This window comes from Semicossyphus pulcher, unplaced genomic scaffold, assembly GCF_022749685.1.
Source record: "Semicossyphus pulcher isolate SPU_LCO1_2020_fin unplaced genomic scaffold, fSemPul1.0.p SCAF_6, whole genome shotgun sequence".
NCBI lineage: Eukaryota > Metazoa > Chordata > Actinopteri > Labriformes > Labridae > Semicossyphus > Semicossyphus pulcher.
In genome coordinates this window covers 19,197,070-19,210,354 of record NW_027211737.1, presented here as the reverse complement: position 1 = coordinate 19,210,354, position 13,285 = coordinate 19,197,070, and the positions used below count along the sequence as shown (strand labels likewise).

The window sequence follows — 13,285 nt, the reverse complement described above, 5'->3', positions numbered from 1 at the left end:
TGACATGCAACATATAGAGGTGAGCGGACATAAAGAAAGACATAGAAGAAGAGAGGTGTATATTTCTGTGCTTCACAACACAAGAGAGATTCATTTACTTTATCTTTTTTAGTATTTTTTAAAAGTGACTGCCACAGAGCGTGATATGGTCAGGCTGTACTTAACATGATGACACAGTACAAGAACTTGGGATGTACCTGTGTGCGAATGCCAGCGCGTTCTGCGCAGGGCCTGGAGGGGTGTCTGAGTTGGGAGTCGTGTCGCAGATTTCATCTGTACCGTTGATGTTTTCCATGGGCGGAGTCACCGGGGTCAAAGGTGACGAGAGCTCACCTCCTGGAGACTCCTAAATGTGAAAGAGAGTTTTTTTTAGCGGTCATTGTAATTCAGCCATCAAATAATCAGTACAACATGAAATTATATATTCAAAATTCCATTTATCTTGACAATTTTAGTCCTGCTAAGTTAGGCAGGCAAGTGTAATTTACAAAACAAATTCAGAGATAATTAATTTATAACGATTAGAAAACAGAGAAAAGCTGAAAATCCTCATGTTTGACAAACAGGAACGAGGAACGTTTGGCATTTATTTATCATGTTATTTTTCATAAATATTAATAATATTATAGTCAAGTGACCTTACAAGCTCTTCTAACCAACAAGGTGTGAAGAAGAAAGACATTCTTTGAATCATACCCTTCCTATAAGGAGTTGACATTAGAAACCGTTCAGGTGTATTTTTGTGTTTTAACAGCAGTCTGAGGGGCCATCTCTGACACTCATAAAGCTCTTGCTATGATGCTAAAAACTTGAGCCTCTAGTGAGCAGCTCCACATGCCTATAGGCCAATAAATAGCTTACTAAAGCACTGGGAATTACAGATTAATGCTTATCTTTATATCCCATACAACCACGGAATTATACGAGAGACAAATCATTTAGCTGCTGCTCGTACATAAAACAAAGCCATTAAGACTCAGAGTTCGGGCACAATACAGTAGCACAATGACACTGCCTGTACGTCTCTAATGGACAAGAAGGAAGTGGGAGATAAGAGGAAGATTATGGCTGGTGTTACATTTTGCGCTCTGCATTCATTAGAATACCATTTAAAATCTGTTCATGGTGCACTTCCACCGGGGTCTGGTCTAATGGGAGCAGCATATAGCATTTAGCTCTGTGATTACCCGTCTTCTTTTAACGGAATTATTTCTCTCTTATGTTTTCCGGTTTATTTGGAGCGGAGAAAAAAAGAGGATCTGGAGGCTAGAATGAAAGCAAGGAGGCATGTGAGTGAAACAGTGACAATCAGTAGAGAAACAGAGCATGCAGCTTCAGTAGACCTCTGCAGGGTTAAAGCATGAAGGTTGCAGCTTCACTCATACAGAAATCTCTTCTGTTGCGTCACTAAAGTGTGATGGTGGTCAGCGCACACGCAGCCTTCAACCCCTGATGAGAGCCCAGCTGTCCACTTGGCTTCGTTAAAAAACACCCTCCCATGGGACGCACAAGGTGCTGTAGCATTTCAGCCCATGTGGGCCGCAGCATTAATAGTACAAGTAATAGAGCACAGTACAGTGGGGGGCTGCTCCCCCAGCCTCTATAATGAACAGACAAGGACGTATAGACTGTTAACAGCGCTCAGATTAAAGAACAGATTTCTCTGGAGATTTGCTGCTGGAACAACTAATTTTCTCTCCGACGCACACGTGCCCTAAAACACCGTATATAAGAAGTCGCACACAAACAAATACCTGACGTACAGACTAATTATGCTCTCCAGTTTAGGGGAAGTCATTCGACAGCTTTTTCTTTTAATGTGTGTAGTGGATACATACAGCGAAAATGTAAGATACTGGTGCATATTATGTAAGGACTGTCATTTTCAACCTTAGTGTAAGGACCTCCCAGGGGGCCAGGTGGTAGTGGACAGATTAAAGTATTAAAAAGTTTAACTAAAGTACAATTATGAGTTGCTTGTAGTCGACTTGAGTGTTTGCATCATATGTTATTTTCTACATTTTATAAGAAAATATTGTGCTTTAACTGTTAAACTTTTACTTCATCACCTCTTACTTTAGCTTAAAAGTGTATTTGTAAAAAAACACATGATGAACTAAATAAATAAATATATTATAATAAATAAATTCCTTTTCTAAATATTAAAGTAGTGATTTGTGACTGTTTCGGCCTGTAAACCCTTACAAAAAAGAAGTGTCTGGCTGGGATTCCTTTTCGGTGCCTTTGATGTCAGTAAGTAGTTAGCAATTCCACCACAGAGACATGTCCCCTCTTAACGCTCAGATGATTTTATGACTTTATCTTTCTGAGCACAAAGTGGTATAATAATTTAATATTTTAACAAAAGAGCTTAAATTAAAGAAGAAATTATAATATACATCACTTTTTTATACCAATAATCATTATATAACCCCTCAGATTTATCTTACAAGCCTTTGGAGGGGCCTGACCCTTAGGTTGGTAAAGACTGGACTCAAATACACAACTGTATATCAAGCTGTTAAACTTTGCTTCACTTTGCAGCCAAAACAATAATATGCTGAACATTGATTGATCAATATTATATAGAAAATACAAGTGAGGCCAATATTTATGACTAGTACTTTGGGCTTTTATACTTTAAAGATGTTATCTTGAAGATTTCAGTTACGTTGTCATTGGCGGCACCTTTGGCGAGAAATGGGACTTGCGGGAGCACACTTCCCACATAACCAGGCATCTCCGGTTGGATCCCTTTGTCACGGTTCTAACTCTCGATTTTCCTCGCTGATGGTCCCTTTCATTTTTAGACTGCTTGCCTTCTGAGCGTCGAATTTCTTTCTTTTTCTTTGGATTTTCACTTATTGTTGAAGTTGTATCTGTAGTCGTCGATCTTTTCTTTGTTTGTTCAGCCATAGTAGATTACTGTTTACTCGCAACACTTGCAGAGACCAGAAAAGCAGCCGCTTGGCTCCGCCTACCCTCTCTGGCAGACCAACCACTGCTGGGTGATGGAAAACACGTCACTAACTGGGCGCCGCTTGTGATTTTTTACACAAATGTCGCCACAGACACCCAGTCCATAATAATACTATATACTACAAATGCAAAGGCCTTTATCAGTGGGCCATAGGCTCAATCACCATTGTGTTACCTCATTCGAAGATAGATAGTGACTTAACAGACATTTATTTACATGAAAATCTTCGAGATTATCACTTTAAGTACAATTTGGCAAAAATGTTTGTTCACTTTTACTGAGCATATTAAGCAAATTTTTACAATAATATTCCCTATTAGTGTTTTTATTAAAGTGATGGATCTGAATACTTCCTCCACTGGAAACATTTTTAAAGCATTTTCTACTTAAATCTTCTTCGATCAAGTTCTTTTTTATTATCTGAAAATGAATCAGACCAAATGACACCAAAGGGAAAAGTCACTCTTTGGCTGACCCGTTCACCAGATGTTCGTTACACACAACATGTCTGTGAGAGCAGGTCATCTGTATGCTGACAAAAAGGCTTTGTAATAAGGGGTTAGGATAGTGGACGTACCTGAGATGGTGACGTGGCCATCTCCATCTTTTCTTGACTCTTCTCTTTAGCGAGCCGCGCCGCCTCTTTATACTCTGCAAACTTCTCTGCAAACTAAACACAGTGAACAGCCATCAGTATGGACCGGAATTCTTACAAAGGGGATTAATCTGTTCAGTAAAGCCCTATATGCATGTACACACACACACACACACACACACACACACACGGATCAGTGTGTAATAGGTCAGCCGTGAAGCCAGGGGAAGGATAGGGAGAAGCTGTTGCCAATAACGACCCACAGTTGAACTTAGGAAAGACGGCCCTTACCCATAATGCCTCAGCAGAAACATGAGCTAACTAGGTCACCGTTAGTAACCTTCCTATCACTGTTACAAATACACACACACGCACACACAGCAAATCAGAGTGTTTGATTGTGTTTTTGAGTTGGTGCCTTTAATCAGAAGTTGTCGGTGGCTGAAGTTGATCTCGGGGTTATTTTCGTCGAGAGCAAAGATACACACAGCGAGCCTGAAGCAGTAAGGCGAGCTCAGCTGAGGGGCTTTGAACAAATATAAACACACTGACACACGCACACGCGCACACATATCCCCAATGTCCCTTTAGGGTGGGGTTCATCACCGACACTCTTCCCACAGAGTAATTTAGATTATACAGTGCTGCAGAGAGCCGAGTGGTGAGGAAATCAAATTGACAACTCTGCTGGAGCCGGTCGTGTGGCTGCCATTAGTGGAGCCTCAACAAGTAACTCAATATCATTTCACTTCAGCGCAATATAATAGTTCTTGGAACAGTGATCTAAATTCAGTAGTTCTCAGTGTAAGTGCTCCAGGAGTGTTGGCTCTGCAGTTATCTGAGATGTGGATCTAATTATTTCATCTCTAATCCACAGAAAATACATCTTATTGGCTGGTAGGTGTCTGTTAAAACTGCAAATTGATACACCTCAGACACTGGAAATCATGTTAAGTAAAGATGCTGTAGATTAGTCAAGAAGTTTGGAAAACGGTGATGTTTTTATTTAAATCTTTATGGAAATTAATTTTTTTTCAGTGGCCTCTCTGATTTGTCAATTTTTGACGATGAACATGACTTTAAATCATGAATAAAAAGTGCATTTATATGTTACTGTAAGCTTTTCCTATTTGCAATGTTTATTTTTAAACAAGGATAAAAATAATGTGTGTTGTCATACATCCTTACTTTAAACCCTCCAGAGTCACAGGAGGCATTATATATCTGCTCATATAGTCAGCAAACACGGCATCCATCTTTGGGCTGCTGGGTTTTCCAGAATTTTACACTAATGAAACATAAATGTAATATAAATGTTAACAGTAGTTGTTGAGGGAGGAGAGAAAACCTGACCTGAACTTCCAGGTCTCATGACCAGATTTGTTAATGTATAGTACGTAACATCATACAGGAAATGACTTTAATATCAGGTAATGTTATCAGCGTCTTGATCCCCTCCTTCCTGACACTTAGGATATGTGTGTGTGTTTCATTCTGACTGATGCTGTGAGCCTCCCCAGTTCAAGACAGAGCTTAATCATACTGCAGAGGAGAGAAACCACCACCTACTCACACACACACACATATACAGTACATACGTCTCATAAACACACAGACACACACAGAAAAAGCCTCATTAGGGCTCACTGCTGAGCACATTCTACACTCTGAGAGAAGCTACAGCAACGAGAGTAAAAGAAAGTAGAAATGCCATCCTCTCTCAGGGACCGGGGGAGAAGAAGAAAAGTGTGATTGATGCCAAAAGGTTTGTAGTGCAAGCGGTGTGTGTGTGGGCATGTGTGTGCGGGCGCACGTGTGTGTGTGTGTGTGTGTTGGTGGCTGGATGGGGGAGGTACCTTTGCCAGATGATGCTCTGTGGAGAATCCCAGGCCGTAGACCGTGTTAGCTCGACTGTCCGCCCACTGGCCAAACTTCTGTGAGGTCTTTGTGAACGTCATGTTGGGACTGATGGTGCTGTTGATTATTGCCTGAAAGGACAAGAGTCAAACAAATACACATCAGTGTGTATAATGTGTGTGTGTGTATAAGAGAGATAAGGATCATCAAAGATAAGGATTATTCAAACCAAACTTCAGATGAAATGTGGATGAAACGTTGATTTGTTTGAATGAAAAACACAGACTTTTCAGAATAAAAGCTCAGCTGCATCTTTACTTTAACTTTCTGTAACTGGTTGATGAGTGCCTGTTTGAGTCTCTCAGATTCAGTTCTTCAGTAGCGCAAACACAATTAATGAATTAACTGCTGTTTGATAGAAAATGTATCATCAACAAACTGAATATCTTTCCATTTTTCGACTGTTGGTTGTCTTTGAATGTATCACCCGGGGCTTTAAGGAAAATCGACACATTCAATATGAACAAAAATGATCATAGTTTCAGCCCCGATACTTCACCTGTACTTTTAGTGCATGTGTTTGTATTTATGTGTGAGAGACAGGGGAAGCCTGAGAGAACGGGACATAGCTTCTGGTCTCCAGCCGTGCAGGTTTACACCCACCGACACAACAAAATCCATGCTTGGAACACCGACCGAGAGTTTTACTTTGAAAGCCTTCAGGTGTCTACCGTCAGAAAAACAGGAAGAGTGATACACAAACATTATCAAGATGGCAAAATATAAGGGGGGAACGGGGCTGTGCAAGTTCATTGTAATAGCTAACTTACTAGCGTGTAAAATACGCTGCTGAAAATAGTCCCCCACAACCACTGTTACACCTCTACATCTCCAGTGGGAACAGATGAGGTGCTGGTTTTGAGAGATGGGCTCACACATATTATATTGAATTCATCTTTTTATCTTATATGGGCCTCAATAAAAGGCCTCCTCTCTCTCTTATATAATTCGCTTTATTAAATAACAATAATGGAGAACAAATTAATGTCTGATCAATTTGCACTGTTGTGTAATGGTTGACATTCTTGCTGGCATCAATATGTAATGATCAGTGAGCAGTCAGTGAGTGTGCGTGTTACACAATAGTTAAATTAGGTGATCAAATATCAATTGAGTGCTGTATGATATGAGACAGCTGCTAAATTGACCATCAGAAATGGTTCACACACGCGCTCTGCGACGCTGCCTTCAGCCCTTCACCTGGTTTCACACCTTTCTGTCTTTGTTGCTCTACTTATTTCTCCTTACACACATTCTTGTCACTCTGTCATCTGTTTCCCTCATTAACTGTATCCCTCCTCCTCTCTCTTTATGACTGGTGGGGAGTGTGTGTGTGTGATTGGTCCGTCCTTATAAAAACTCCCCTCTGCTTTCATGCCAGGGCCTACCTCTATCAGACCGTGCCCAGCAGAAATATCCCGCCTGGATCACTCACAAATATATCCTGAGACATAAAGCATGGACTTTGAAGTGCAGACACACACACACACACACACACATATGCATTCACACAATGAAACATGAGCTGTCGGTCTTGAGACAGGCTGCAATCCTGAGCTCTTTTAATATGTGTTTGCACATTAGATTCCCAAGCAGAGCTTATTAACACCATTAACACTCTACAGATCAGAGTGGCACTAAAATGTCCTGGAAAGCTGTTTGACAGCTTAATATAGCCAGTTGGCAGATATGAAAGAATTTAAAATTAAAACCAACATAATGGATGCAGATGGGAAAGTGTGTTAGATGTACAGTAACAGTCGGGATCAGTTGCTCACCTTGGTGCCGTCCAGGCTGATGATGCGGTACACGTTGCGTGTGCTGTCGTAGAAGTAGGAGACAGTGACGGCGTGCTTGCTGGTCGGCAGCCAGTTCTTCTTGGTGTTGGGGTCGATCTGGAAGACATGAGCCCGGGTGCTGTAGATGGGCTGCTCCCTAAAGGGGACGAAGAAGAAGTTGTGAACCTCTTTGTGCCGCAACACCAACGTCTCGCCATAACCAACGCCTGCACCGAAACTCCTGTTGCCCACGGGGGAGTCAGATCGCCCTGACAAGCGAATCACCAACTCGCCATCCTCCATAGTTACAGCACAGAAGGAGAGGCTGTCAAACAACTACATGACCTGTATGCTAACTTATCCTTCCAACAGAGTTCCTACGTACAGTTTAACTTTCTCTCATACATTTTCTCTGTACTTGTAAAGCAACACACTGAATGCATGAAACTCTTCCTGTCTTTCTGTGTCTGAGTAAGGCAGCGCCGTCTCTCCCTGCTCTGATATGGGAATGCCTGCAGCACTGAGCGAGGGTCACACTGGGGAGCACGGGGGGAGAGGAGAGGGTTTAAGGCTAAATATAGACAGTAGGCCACGGTTAACCAGCAAAGACACACCCCACAGAGCTGCAGTTTCCACACAGACAAACATAATGCATGTGCATATATAAACACAGACGTGATGGATTTATAAATCTGTACTTCTGTGTGAGCCAGACATGGATTTGTCCTGTGTGGCTTAAATCAGAAGATGATTGGCTCGGTTTGAGATGACTTAATTCCACACTGACCGCTGTGTGACACTCAAACCACAGTTCTATATCTTCATACCATATACTTTTGTTTTTTGACCTGCCATTTACACATCACTCATGTGCCACCTTTACCCCGTGTGCATTTATCCCTCACTCCTCGGTTTGCTCTTATAACGCCCTCGTATATTCCAGCATTGTTGGGGCTTCTTGGGTAATATCTACAGTCAGTACACACACACACTCAAAGCGCAGGGTGCAGAGGGAGATATTCTGGGCTGGCAGTGCTGGCAGAGCAGGAGATAGAGAAGTGCTTACACTGCACTGAGGGGGTGATGGGGGACATCAAAGGCTTGCTGTATAAATGAATATTAAAATTCAGCAGCAGCACCCCTCCTGTGTGTGATTAGCCAAGACTGGGAAAGAAAGAAAAACATGGAGACAGGGAGAGAGAGGGGGAGAGAGAGGGAAGTTAGACGGGAAGAGAAAGAGAATGATGGGGAATGTGGGGAGTATAGGAAGTCAGGGAGTGAATTTGGGATGATTAATGTCGCTCCACAAAGCTGCTTGTGGACTACTGTGTGCGAATTATCATAATCATCGACAGCAGTGTAAGTGGCGGAACTGTGAGTCATTTCAACTCTCTCCCAGCACACATCACACCATCACAGCCTGTCCGTATGATCTGTGCAATAGCCGCTTGGCAACAGGCATCGCTTTTCGTTGCATAATTCGATGGAGCTGTTGCAAATTTTTTTGCGCTTCTTGTTGCTCGATTGTGTCCGTACCAAAACGCAGCAACGATCCGGTGCTTTGATTTTTACATGGAGACCTGTGCCAGAGAGTTTGGTTCCAAAAAAGCACCCACCAGCAATACCTACTCCTACAACTGAACTTTACAACATAAGAAAATAAATGATAGAATGCTTTCTCAGAAAAATATGGAACACTGTTAATTTTCCTTCATTGAAAGCAGACGTATCTACACGTACATGCTTGCTCTACAAACGTTGGGATTCTGGTCTAAGCCATAGCCTGACATTGTTACCGATTATGGGATTGGGTGGATGTCAATTCAGAACGGGTTGATCCTTTTGCACTCTAGCGATGAACTCAGCATATAGGCTGTATTGCATCCACACAGATTCAGCAAAAGGGACAAAACAGTCGGGAAAAGACTCCTTTCTTCTATCAGCGCATGCAAGGGTGTGTGAAAACAAAAGCTGCACGCTCCACTTTGAGAGGGTACATGGTCGATGAAAAAGGGGGAAATGAAGGTTATAAATTCAAAGTAAGGGGTAAATGAGAGGGTAATTTCAGTGGGATGTGAATCAGTGGTGAAGGAGAGGAGGAAGAGGAGGAGAAGGAGGAGGTGTTTAGCATGCAGAGGGCAGTGTGTGACACAAGGGCAGGTGATGGAACGTGAATGTTAAAACACAGAGAGAGAAGGCAGGCAGAACGAGGGAGGGAGACGAAGCGAGAGAAGAAGGGAGAGATGAGGAGAACGTGGAGGAGGTGATGAATGTTGGTGAGGATAGAGCGCCGAGGAGAAGATGAAGGGAGTGGGAGGCTCTAAACTGCTACACAGTGTGGTATAAACAATTATGTGAACTGTGGCTGCGCTGCTAAAATCTGAACTTTCAGGAAACGTAATCAGAGTTTTTTCAGGGAGACGCTTGTGAAAGAGTCAAACAGCCACATGAGTGGGATGTGCGCCCGCCACAGTTTTGGTTGACTTCGGTAGGAGGCTGATGAAGATAATGAGGGATGGATGGATGGACATTTACTTTTATGTGAATTATCTCCTCTGGAATTGTATTTAATTACCGTTGCAAATAATGTTGGTAGTAAAATGTTGCTTACATTTCCTTCTGACATCAGATTTGACTTTTATTAATCAATTCTGAAATGATTTATGTTTACAGTAAACCTTTAAAATGGAGATGCATCTCTTCCAGGTTTATTAAGCTTGATATTTTAATTGTTGCTTTAATGTAGGTTTGAACCTAACAGTACTAAACTGTATGTTTTCACTACAGGTGGACTGATACAGAGACAGATATGCAGCTCTGATGTAAGTTAGGATTCAAAGGGCCAGTAGGCAAGATTTCAGAAACTTGAGTTAAACAGACAATTTGAAATATTTTTGGCTCTAACTCAGAAAAACTGACTTGAAAAATCCATCCATCCATCCATTATCTTCCGCTTATCCGGGGCCGGGTCGCGGTGGCAGCCTACTCAGCAATGTGACCCAAGCGTCCTTTTCTCGCGACTTGAAAAATACAACTAGAAATTCTTTACAGTCATGAGATTAGATAATCCAAAGCCTTCAAACCGTTTTCAAAGGAACTATTTTCTACCAAACACATGAAATCAGTTTACGGTGATGTCTGTCGATGTTGTGCACCGTGCCTTAAAGTCATGTTTCAGTTGGTACAAAAGGTGAAAAATGACCTATGACACAAAAACATAGTACACTTGTCGAGATACCATTGGTTGTATTTTGTAATCAGGGTAAACTGAGCCTTTAAAATATGTTGGATATGGCACACGCCTCACCTCTACACATGTTTACATAGGTATTGATTGGTGAACAACACTGAACCAATACCTAAGGGGCATTTCACAACACACACGCACACACACGCGTGCGGCTCAAGGAGAGGCAACAGGTGTTGTGTAAGGCACATCTTGTGCTTCAGGGGTTTGGTGCACAGATGTGAACACTGTGACATAGCCTACACACACACACACACACACACACGTCCTTTAATACCTCAAAAGGCTGCATTTTAGTTTCAACTTCAGTGTGTCCCCTTAAACTGTGCAGCTGCCCCTCTCTCTGCGAACGCTGACAGTGAAACAGAAGCATTATGAAACAGTCCATCTCAGGAGATCTCACTTTCCCTCGCCACCTCCACCCCCGGCCCGCCTCTGTCGAACAGTTGTCCTTTATTCCAGAGTTTTTCATTAATTCAACAGACTACAGCTGGAAGGCAAGTAGATCTTATTTAAGGTAGAGAGAGGTCATTAACGCAAGAGCTTCCTGTTTCTGTATACTGGGAGAGCCTTGGATGACCTGAGATGTGCCTGTGAACGCGAACTCTCTCACTCACACCCACACAAACATGCAAATACAACAGAAACTGAGTCCATCTGTGCAATGATTGTATTTGTCCAAGGAAGTGAGGGAAACCAGAGAGACATTTGATAATCATCTCCAGTCCTCGTCACACTAATGTTCTCCTCTGTAGCATTACCACTACAGCTGGAAGTGGCTATGTATTCAAACACCAGGCCGGAAGTGAAATATAATATCAGTCTGTGCCGTAACCGCTCGACATGCAGCCACACTACATATCTGAGCCTACGCTGTCATGTCATCTGCACCTGCACGTATTAGGACACACACTGTGTGCAGCAGAGTGCATTGAATCCCAGTTTACAATTTATTCCATTGTAGATCAATTGAGTCATTGAGTCAGTTGCATAACAGTAAGTTAGTCACCAGTGTGGCAGGGCCCAGTGGAGAGCTGCAGCTGAGTGGGAGACCGCTGAATGATGTGCTGCCCACACTGTAGGAGGGCAGAGTGGGCGCCTGGGAAGCCTCCAGTGTATTGTAAATAGTTAATGCAGGAGTTTTGGCTGATGCCTCTAAATCGCACCATGCCTGTGCCATATTGTTAACCTCCTGCTGTGCAATTAATCACAATGAACTGCGGGAGACAGCTGTTAATGGACGACAGGCTTGGTAAGGGAAATGGACCGCTGAGCTCAGGGTTAGGGGACATGCAAATGAGCAGTGCTGCGCACTAGGCGGATCACTGATGGATGCATGTTGTTGAGGATGTGTGAGGTAGCGGTCGCTGGGCTGCCATAGAGACAGGAAGCCACTTTCTGTCACCAGAGCCCTGTGCAGCATTGTAGCTGCTAACATTCCCCTGCTTCTGATGTTAACCTTCTCTGGAGCAGGAACAAAATGTACAGCAAATCAGACCTCAGATCTCTGTTTGAGAATATTATAAAAGAAATGCTGCTGTCACACATGCCTTCTTTCACAATTACATAACTGCCTATAATGAAGGTGGTGGGAATACTGTTCAACCTAGAAAAACAGCATCTCGATTCACTCTCTAGTGCCTTAATAGGGAATTTAAACAACCCATACCCCTGTAGGAGCTAGTTTCACTTTGTCAATCATTGCAGATTAATCCACTATCTTGATTCTAAAAGTTTGATGATGAGGCAACTTCTGTACCAGCGTTTGAGTGTCAGCATGTTGGGCCTTGGGTGTCTTTTTTATGTCACCTAACAGAGCATGTTCAAAGGGGAAAGAGGATTCATTTGCATCGTAATTTGCCTCATAATTGGTTGTTTTATCGTGCAGCACATGAAGGCCGGCACAAGATCTCAACAGAATCACAAGTGTAAGTAAGCCTGCCTAATGGGTTTAATAGACGCCGTATAAATCAGATACATTTTTACGCATAAACCCGGGTCAGTATGTGTAATGCGTGCTGTGGTTTCCATGGCAGGGAAGTTCATACCCTGTGAGGCATCCGCAGCTGATATAATTCAGAAATGAGGGACAGGGGATCAGTCACCCTGTGGGATAATAACCACACTTACCCCATTGTTGTGGCTGACATGATAGCGACACTTGACCGCTGGTCCTGCTCGCTGGTAATAAAAACTGATCTCTCGGATTGGCTGCTGCTGCGTATGAAGGTCTTCTCTTTACACGACAGCCTTCAATGTATCACAGTCGGTGCGTCTGCAGGAATTTGATGACAACTGCTCCATTCCCCTACACTGTCACCGTGTGAAATCACACATACATGTCGTTCTGCACATGGCACGGAAATCAGATCGTCTTCTCCTTCCTTGGCGTTCAGGGGTTGGTGATGGAGCAGCAGCGGCAGAAGCAGCAGCAGCAGCAGCGCGGTGGGAGATCCAGCGCTGGGTCCAATGGAGATCCGAAAGGCGTCCTGCTGTTGTCGTGTAAACTACAGATCCTCGCTGGAAGGGTGGAGAAGCCGTGCTGCCTAAACTGGGAAAGACAACCCTCATTTAGCCAGAAGATAACGCACAGCATCACACTGTCCACCCGCGTCTCTCTCTCTCTCTCCCCCTCTCTCTCTCATTACCATAGGCGCACAGGCTACACCCCCACTCTCTCGCCCAGACTACAGCTATTCCACATCTATTCCACACACTCAGTATCACCAGTGCTTTTCTATAATAAAGCCGATTTCTGATGCATCTTT

The 13,285-nt window shown here is 43.1% G+C and overlaps 1 protein-coding gene across 4 annotated transcripts in view; it reads right to left on the bottom strand.

The window, feature by feature from the left end:
* Positions 1 to 13,285, bottom strand: part of homer1b (homer scaffold protein 1b) — a 22,900-nt gene extending 9,615 nt beyond the window's left edge. For 3 of the 4 annotated variants that reach the window (XM_069683370.1, XM_069683372.1, XM_069683373.1), the window contains exons 1-4: positions 7,271 to 7,573; positions 5,432 to 5,563; positions 3,558 to 3,650; positions 198 to 346 (exon numbers count right to left, since the gene is read on the bottom strand). In XM_069683370.1, coding sequence (XP_069539471.1) covers positions 198 to 346; positions 3,558 to 3,650; positions 5,432 to 5,563; positions 7,271 to 7,573 — 677 coding nt within the window. Of the gene's footprint in view, positions 1 to 197; positions 347 to 3,557; positions 3,651 to 5,431; positions 5,564 to 7,270; positions 7,574 to 12,647 lie in introns of those variants that run through there. The other variant, XM_069683371.1, reaches the window with a different exon arrangement.